General features: G+C 31.9%; 1 protein-coding gene across 1 annotated transcript; it reads left to right on the forward strand.

The window, feature by feature from the left end:
• The first annotated feature begins 1,536 nt into the window (after window positions 1-1,536).
• Window positions 1,537-5,138, forward strand: LOC132754447 (uncharacterized). The gene is made up of 5 exons (XM_060745074.1): window positions 1,537-1,678; window positions 2,180-2,337; window positions 2,760-2,867; window positions 3,655-3,837; window positions 4,143-5,138. Exons 1-5 carry the CDS (start codon window positions 1,670-1,672, stop codon window positions 4,417-4,419), a joined length of 735 nt encoding a protein of 244 aa, XP_060601057.1. The 5' UTR covers window positions 1,537-1,669; the 3' UTR covers window positions 4,420-5,138.
• Window positions 5,139-9,886: the final 4,748 nt, after the last annotated feature.

The following is a 9,886-nucleotide window of genomic DNA, read 5'->3' on the forward strand; positions in this document are numbered from 1 at the left end:
CGTGTCAATGAATTGTGAATAAAATTCTAAGTAGTAAGTCTAATATGTTGAATTTTGTATGGTCCAAAGTTGAACAAAATCCGTTCACAAATAACCAATTTATATCGAAAGATATAAATGTCGGTTATAATTGCTTCTGAGTGTATAGCACGTGCATGGACGCCGACGTGTTCCTACAGCAGTGAGGGGTTTAAAAAAAAAGAAAGAAAGAAACTGAGTTGTTTTGAAATGATCTTCACGGAAAATAATGTCTTCACAGGAAACTACGTTTTCACAGGAAATCACATGTGTTTCCTTTATCCTCATTTATTGATGTATTTTATTGCTGAACATGTCAGTTACATTATTTACAATCAATATAGCAGACTGAAATATACATAATGGTGTATGGTAGCAACATAAAGGTGTATTTTATTAATCATTTTAGCCACACGGAAGAAGCATAACGTCTATACATATTGAAATTATGGTGGCTTATTTGTGCCATCTCGTTTGATCGCCTTGCGCCCCATTGAGCGAAAGTACGACTAAGTGGTGCCTTTGGCGCCCCGCAGGGTGAAAACACGACATGTCACAAATCAGACACCATAAGAAATTGATTGCATCAGAACTTTCATATAAAAAGAGCATGTCTTCACGAAGTGTACCGATTTGCTAACAACAGATACAAAACAGATACATGAATACAAAATGTAATTTTAGGTAGCGATGAAAACATATAAGTCCTAACGAAGTTACAGAAAAGTTCTCCAGTTTGGCTACATTTTGAACATACATGTACATGTTAATATCTTATAAAACACGTTCAAACCCAGATCCCATGCTTTTCTTTGAGGCTGTAGGGGCATAAAATTAAGTCTACGCGGATTTTACGTTCTCATCAATTCTCAACAGAAATTAGCTTTAATATATTTTCGTTCAAAATTAACCAATCGTTCACTTAATAAAACAATCCGGTTGAATGCAGAACAAATTTTTTTTATTTGAAAATGAATAATTTTGTTTATGCAAACGCTAATTAATCAACATGAAAAATCTCGATGACACACAATATTAATTAATATTAATTATTATAATGCAGTGTATATAATTGTATAAATGTGTTTAACATTACCATCACAAAATAACAACCATACCCACAAAGGTATGCTTAAGTGATACAGAAAATGTGAAATAGTCTTTATTTTGAACTTTTGTTTACCTCAATGTAATATAAAACATAGAAATATACATTTAAAAGCCTCTTAAGACTTTGTTTTGATTTCCTTTTCTCCCATTTCCTCTTCTAATTGTTGTTTTGTTTTCAAATCTATTCAATGCAGAAAAAAGGACTACGTATTAAACGACTGCGTAACAAACCGCTTTTTTGCTGAATCGCGGTCGAAGATTTTACACTCTAGCATTAAATTCGTTTAAAGCACTTGACAAAAATAATATATTTAATGAAGACAAATGGCAATTAAATTGTCAAAAATACGCAAATCGTCGAAACAATTAACCTGCGTCAACACATTGCCCGAAGCTAACGCTCATTAACATGAAATTGACGTCAGAATCGTTATCCAATCAAATGCTCCGTTGCAAAAATCGAAAAGGTCAAATTTGTTGTACTTGTTAATATATAACTCGTGAAGTGCATGAATGAAAACATAACATAGGACTTAGCGAAATGTACCTGGTAAGTCTGAATCTATTTAGTTATCATTTCTATAATTCCAACAGGGGAAAAAACAACTTGTTCGCAAATAGTGAACAAGATAAAGTTCATATTGAACCTGCTAATATACTAATGATTTATATTCATCAATATTAAAACTTAAAAAAAAAACTTGAAATGTTTGAGCATTCTTTTTGCCGCATCTTTTTTTCTCGTAATTTGATATAATTTTGATGGCTTAACAGTAGATACGTTAATGTACAAATTTCAGTTCTGAAGAGGTTCATAACAAGCACAAAAAGGACCAAACACTTTCTTAAAGCGTAAATGTGTACATCTTTTGACAAAAAATGTTCATTTATATATGCTTGGATTTTGCTAATTACACTATTTACAAATTACATAAAATGATTTCCTTCCATTTTAATGGAAACGACTTTTGCGATGCTCAGTCAACTAATTTTTGTTACTTTCATTTTAGCTATTTAATCCTTATACAAATGTTTGTTCTTTATTTTACAGAGCACGCTTTTAACATTGTCCGTGGTGATCGGAGTCTGCCAGGCTCTGTCATCCACTAGTTACATCCCAAATGCACGCAGCTGTGAAGTGACATTTGGAAAAGTACTGAAGCCACACAACTGGGTATGCAAAGACAGCCAGTTCCAAACATATCCAAAGTAAGAAATGTTTTAGTTCTTAATTATTATAGTATCTATAACTGATTATCTCAGAAAATTAATGTCATAAAAATGCTTTTTTCTTCAACAAAAATGTACTTTTATGAGTATTAATTTCGTAATTTGTTTTCATTTAACTACAATGTACATACTTTAGGCAAAAAGTGAGACTAAAAAAGTGTTGGTGCACCGCAAGGCGCTTGACTAATTAAATGCTAAAAATCTCGCCTTTTCATCCGCCGAAATGCACTTTAAATCGTCGAATTCAATTTTATTCGATAATGAATGAAAAATGTAAGAATCGGCGGGATCTTCTTTGCAATCATGATTTCTGCAAGTGTCTAAGGGTAATGCTCTAATACTGTAGTGAGTTAAATCCTAGGCAACTGAGTATTTTAATAAATATTTAATTCTTGTTTCAGAACAAACGTGGACAATCTTTTAATGACTGATAGATATAATGATACCTACGATTACCTAATGGTCACTCAAGGTTGCCAGAAATACAACGATCGTGATCAAGTGTATGGGTAAGTTTCGTTTAGAAAATAGTCTTTAACAATGTATCATATAAGAATAATAATGAATGACTCTAATTGTAATTACTGAATGCCTTTTTACAAATGTACATAAGATATCTATTTTCGTGACTTTGTAATTTCATCGATATTGATAAGTAAAGGTTTTTTTTTAAGAAAAATTGCAAGACGTATTGAGAATAAAGTTTCATTTAAGGTTCGATTTCTTAGCATTGTCGAATTAAATTAAGTAACTTGTCTTAGATACATATAAAGAATGCATTTACAAAGCATTGGTTTAAACATGTTTATATTTATGGAAAAGGATGAGAATGAAAGACAATCCTCAAAGAATTCTTTTATAGCATGATACTTTTAAATTAAAGTGGATTGGTCTACAATGGACATATTTTCAATATATATTTCAAATATTGATGAAAACAATAGAAATATATCGTTTGGATATTTTTTAAACATATCTTAAAAACAAAATGTTGATAGAGTTCTAAGTGATTTAGTAGGAGCATTTTTATGACGAAAATTAATATTTTGTTCTTGAATAATTTATCAACTGCTATCTATATAAAGATATGCAATATCGCATCATGTATTTCGCAATCATCAACAGTATCCATATATAATTATTTTATGGTTTGTTGTCAATTATGATACTTAATATCATCAGCATATTTATTTATGTTATTACAGACCTTCCTTTATGGACCGTTTCACTTTAATGTCAATAGATACGTAAAACAGTTCAAGTACTGTAACTAATTATTGACATTTTGCATTTTAGGCAGAACCAATATTACACCTACGAATCCATATGTCAGATGATCCGGAAACCAATCCGTGTTATTTGGGCACAAGTACCACATTACACCGTGCCCCAACATCTCATGAATCTAAATGGTGGTCTGCTACCGTGTCACGTGCTTGAAGGTCAAAACCTTTTTGACGTTGAATGTGTACATCCATGGTAAGTTTTATATCAAATCCTTCTAAATCTGCGTCATTTATTTACGATAAATTATGTACAGGAAACCACGAAACGTTATACAAATTTCACGTGAAATTTCAAACGCATGTGTAGATCTACTAACTTATTTAGTCACCACATTTAGTCATATCAGTCTCTATCTAATAATACTTTTCATTGTCATTTCGAACTTCTTTTTCTTGTATTTTTACATTTATAGAAATTTTATTGATAAAAATAGTAAAGTGTTATTTTCAAATCATTTCTCGGGAAAAATTATAACAGCATCGTTGTTTTAATTTCAGGGCTGTAAGTATACCTAAACATTACCCAAGAAGAATGCAAAGGCGTTTGAAGCGTATCAGGTTTGATGGAGTGAAGCGAAATCTTTGCCTTGTCGGGTACTCCTACAACTATAATATGATCTGTAAACCGACGGGATATATGACCAGAGAGGTGCTCGTATACAGTGAGCATGCCGACATGATCTTTACTGCAGTTATTGATGACGTACCCACTTCTTGCGCATGCGCGTATTGCAAATGTAATGACAAATTATCACAAACACCGGCAATTGTATAAACTATTGCTTATTTTATTTTTGTTATAAGAAAAAGAATCAAATATTTAAAAAAAAAACAAAAAAACAATTGAAAATCATTGACATCAAATGACGCCATTGTCTAAAAATAAAATATTTATTTTTTAAACAAACATTAAAAACTGGAATACATAATTCGAAATTAGTGACTTCTAAAGTTGTTAATAATGTAAGATTGCTGTAAATATTGTAAATAATTCTTTCGATGTATTGCACTTAAAATTTATGTTCTCTGTTTTGTTGTGATATCGGGACAGTGCAATTTTTGATGCTTGTTTTTTTTATTATTATTGTTTCCATTTAATTGTGTATGTTTGTACGTATACTTGGGTTGAGTTGTGTGTCTGTCATTTTTAAACAGCAGTTGATTTTTTTATCTAAATACAATAAAAGTATAAAATTACATAAAAGATTGTGACGAATTATCAAAGATTTATGTTTTATCATTTTTTGACAATATTCACTGAAATTCATTTATCCTATGTTCAAAGAAAATCGAAAATGATGGAATGTCCCGAGAACTGCATTTGAAATTCATATACAAATGTAAAAAAGTACACTATCTGATATCTTATGTGTCATAAATCTTTATTATTATGTTTGAATAAGAAGAATGCTTTGCGTGTAAATTATGGATCTGTGTTATGTAATATGCTAAAAACATTTTATGAATGTGAAATAAAAAGTGAACAACATAGAAGTGTTTGTTTTACAATATATTGATCAAAGCAGTTGTTAATAACTGTATAAATCCTAAATTTTAATCCGTATTTTAATTCTTATACCAGGAAATATTCTTGCATGACCTCTATGTTATAAGAAAGATTTGCTGAAAGAATAAATATATTACTTAAAAAGATGCTACTTGGCATGGCAAAAAGCCAGCTGTTTCTTCAGGAACAGTAATTTCTTTATCAGTTGCACTTAGACCCAAAAACATAAAAAATACTGAGTCAATTGCCCGTTTAGGCCTCTGAAGTCGACGGATAATAAAAGTATATCACATATGTGAGCAACTATTCGAATACCTTGTAAATGAGAACAAGTTAAATGTTGATGCTGCACATCAAAGACGCCGCCAAATGATGTGAACAGTCAATCAACATTGAAAATCGTTCACTATTACAGTTGAATATCCGAAGCACAAATCAATTTTTTCTCCATGTTCTTGGTATGTGCTGGTTGTTTAATATTAAAGTTGCATATTGAACCAAATGCATAAATTCACAAAGTAATGCCATGTCTGAAATTCTAAAATGTTTTTCTGTTGCGACAAAGATTGAAACGTCTGGTCGAATCAAAATAAATTGGATAACAAGTAAAATTTAAATGATTGGTATACCTAAAATGAATTCAAGACAATATGTGCCGAGAATATATCCATTTAAATATTGGTACGAATTGCATAATGTTCGAATGATTTTGAGGACGAACTGTTCTGCAGTGATATCCCCTTACTGGCCGTAGCGTAACGAGTTTACGGTTGCGAAAGAACCGCCTCTCTGATAATGGGCATGATTTAGGCTTTGTAATTTAATGATTCGAAAAGTGATATTGATCAAAGTTGTCCTGGTATGCATACGGAGCATCATTTTAAATTTTTTGCGACAATTTAAGGCGGAGCAGAACTTCAAAAGAGGCGGAGCAAACGAAGTAAGTGACACTGCCTCAGTTGTAACCTCTTTCAACGGTTAAGTTTTAGAACGATTGACTATAGACTGGCTCATTGGCACGTTATTTATTATGTAGTTATGATAAAAAGAATATGATATTCAAACATGGCATTATAATTTCAGTTAGGCGTTTATTCAAATCCCTTAAAGCAACGTGACATGTTGTACATCAGAAAAGCTTTTTTTATTAGAAAATGTGAGAACAGTGTGACTTTGTTAAAACAAAAAAATACACAAAATCAAGTCTAAAATTTTCCCCATTGCTGTATGGACAACTGCATATCTACACGAAGCCGCTTGCAAGCGGCGTCTAATTATAAACTACGTAACGTGACGGAAATGGTTTAATCAATGCAAGTCAACATCGTCCACTTTAATCCGAACTTCAAAGGGTTACAGGAAATAACATACATGTACGTCATGTAAAATGGTGCTAGTATTTGAAAATACATGAATTTTGAACAAATCAGGTTGATCATCTCATTTTACCACAAGAAGGCATTACATGAACAAAGTTACAAAAACGAGACATCTGAGTTACAAGAAATAAGGGTATATATAAAATACACGGCCACAAAGTGCGATCGGTTTTCTATTTTTACCTTCTTTTTTTTCGCATTGTTACATTGTCACTTTCTGCATTGTTGTTGTGTTGCAAAATCGCGTCACGGTGGCAGAATTATGGCACACGTGTCACATGTCACAGCACGGGAATAACGGTGTCGAATCAGAAGAGTAAGATGATTTCTTACTGAAACTACAATTACGAGATTGATTTGTATCATGTAAACTATACGATGTTATCACATTTTAAGTCCTTGAGTTGTTATTGCATGCCTGGTTAACGATAGAGCTACCTCTTTCGGAGGTCTTTCGGAGGTATACGGTAAATCGCTCTGTCTCTACTTCCGAGCTAGAGCATGGTGCTAAAACCGGGTGTCAAACCGGGTGTCAACAAAGGTAAATGGTTGTCATTTTTTATATATTTGTAAACACTACATCAAATTTCGAAATTCGGAGAATGCTATACCATGTAGATTTCATTATAGTTTCCAGAAAATGTAAAGTTGTTACATTCGTGTTTGAAATGCAGTTGTGGCAACGTTTCCCATTAAAGGAATTCAGCATTGAAATAGACCATTTCATCTTAAAACAGATTATTTTTCCTAAACGGCGATTCAGATTAGAAACAAACACGTTTCAAGCAGATAAAATGTCTTCAAACCAAATAAAATTGAAATCAGATCAAAACATTACTTATTGAAGAAAATATGGGATATTTGCACTGCGAGACAGCTTGTGAATTGACTGAACATGCCGCAAAGTAACAAATCATGTTTTCGTATTTTCGAAACGTAAGCGCATTATCGAGACGTTAAAGCGAAAATATGAAAAGGGCGGATATACGATGCAGCATAATAATTATGTCTTTGCACTGTTGAATATATATTTGTTAAATTTGTCTTAGTGTAGCATTTTCGCATAAAAGCATCTAAAAATCGTTGCATTGCTGCTTTTTAGCATTGTTGTATTATCTAATCTTCGCGTTACGGTTATACATGTGCAGATTTATTTCACATAATATGTCATATGCCAAAGCATGGGCATATCGGTTCCAAATTTAATGACTGAAACTAAAATGGTTTGCATAACCTTAAACATTTGAATTATATAAATTTGTCATCTCATTCTGTATCCTCTCCTTGTTTCTATCGATGTGCACGTGCACTTGTAAAACCACTGGAACGCGATAACGCCAAAACGCAACAAACCGAAAACTCGAAAATGCAATATCAAAATGTAGCTATCGCCTCGAAAATTCTACAATGTTTAAAATACTAAAATTGAAAACAATGCAAAAATGCAACTATGCGAAAAAAGCATATGTAAATATAAATGATTTCAAGTCTCCAATAACAGCAATATATTCTGTTAAGTATTGCTCTACTGAGTTTTTAAAAGTACAGAAGGAATAGAATAACTGTAAGAAAAGGTCAACAAACATTAGATAAAGAACAATTTGCATATTATCTCACGCGTTGCCATCTGCATTAATCATAATTCTCAAAAAGTGTGATATATCTACGGATTTATACAAAAATAAAACCATTTATGACTTTATTTAAACATTTTTTATTCAAATCGAAAACAAGTTTGCAGCTCGGAGGATTTTATGACAGTTTTTTTTGCTATAAACGACATAATTTATTTCCATCATGTCGTAATTAAATGTATATCTTGATGACGCTCGACATTTAGAAGATAAATAAAGGTGAAATATAATATAAAAAAAGACAGGTTAAGAGCTTTTGGATGAAAAAAAAACAACAAAATTTAACACAAAAGCAATTTCAGTAAAGCAAATGCAATTAAATATTTTCATTTATAGTACGACTCACGTGGGTACTGCGGTCCTTTTTGCCGACCCAAAATGTAATAAGAACAACGACTTTCATTGTTTTTGTAATGTGTAGAATAGGTAAGATGCCTATTACCTGAAGAAATTAATATTGAATATGAAATTATTTGTCGTTAAAGTAGCACAATGTAAACAAAGTATCATACTAAATCACTATAACTGTACCAATTGCCAAAAATGCGCCAGAAGCGTCATATGATTCAGGTTATAGGAGAATGAATAACATTTTGGAAACTTTAACAGAACACTGAAATAAAAACAGCTTTTTTGGAAATAAAAGCTTTTCTAGGTGTAATGGGCCTTTTACAGGTACATGTATAAATGAATATCAGTGAAATTACACATTCGTAGGTGGTGGTATAATTGTGTGCGCAAGTTTCCAAAAACATTTCATTTGTAATCTGTATCGCAGTTTTTCAAAACACTGAGCTTGCCCATAGTTCGAAATAAAAAAGAATAAAAACACTAAGGTAACGTCAAAGAAATATTTTGACATGTATCTAAATGTATTAGAATGTATCAACCTTGCCTAATCAACCACCAATTTGTACATGTGTGTCGTGAGCACATGATCTTTGGTATTCGTGTGGTATGCGACCCCACCAAACATAACTGAATCTACAGTATTTAATAAATAACACATAGGTTTACATATAGGCTAACGCCATGGTAACAGTATTTTCTTCGGAATGATATTTTTACTGCGACCCACAAACTTTTGTGATTTTAACTTTTTCATAAATCATTTTACAAACCTTTCATTATGGACTAATTTAATTCAATTTAGGCTTATTTGGTTTATTGTACAAAGTATTACATCACAAATCTATATTTGTTATGGTAATCAAAGAAAAGAAAGAAGTTGCAAAATGTATAAAAAAAGTAATAAAGATTAAGAAGATGTATTTTTTTCTCTGTAACAGATGAAGATGTATATAGATTCGGTTATGTAAAATAAGATGGCGGAATTTGGCCACATTTAAGGATTGTGGGTCAGGATTTGAAAATATTATATTTTTAGAGCTTCTTATCTCTCTGTAATAAAAGTCTCTGATTACATATACAACGTCAGACTTCTCTTCAGCTTTATTAACTAACCCTGAATATGCTGAATATTTTAAATGGACTTGTCCCACTTCCATCTTTGGGACTGTCCATTATCAATTTTAGGGATATCAATTTGAATATTTCAAGTTTGTCAGCCAACAGTATAGAGCCTGGTAAGACTGCACGGATATGCAGGCTGGCCTGGCTCTATACTGGTGGCAAAGGCTGGACGCTTTCGGTTCCAGCACTTTAAGGGTTAAGCAAAGAAGTCATTTGTTCTGGATCCAATAAATAGTAAAGACAAAAAAG

Source organism: Ruditapes philippinarum, unplaced genomic scaffold (assembly GCF_026571515.1).
Source record: "Ruditapes philippinarum isolate M1 unplaced genomic scaffold, ASM2657151v2 ctg1338_1_1_1_1, whole genome shotgun sequence".
Classification (NCBI taxonomy): domain Eukaryota; kingdom Metazoa; phylum Mollusca; class Bivalvia; order Venerida; family Veneridae; genus Ruditapes; species Ruditapes philippinarum.

Bases quoted from the DNA above. Each gene is read 5' to 3' on its own strand.
- LOC132754447 (XM_060745074.1), top strand. The intron at 2,338-2,759 runs GTAAGAAATGTT...TTCTTGTTTCAG, and splicing joins CAGTTCCAAACATATCCAAA to AACAAACGTGGACAATCTTT. The intron at 2,868-3,654 runs GTAAGTTTCGTT...TTTGCATTTTAG, and splicing joins GATCGTGATCAAGTGTATGG to GCAGAACCAATATTACACCT.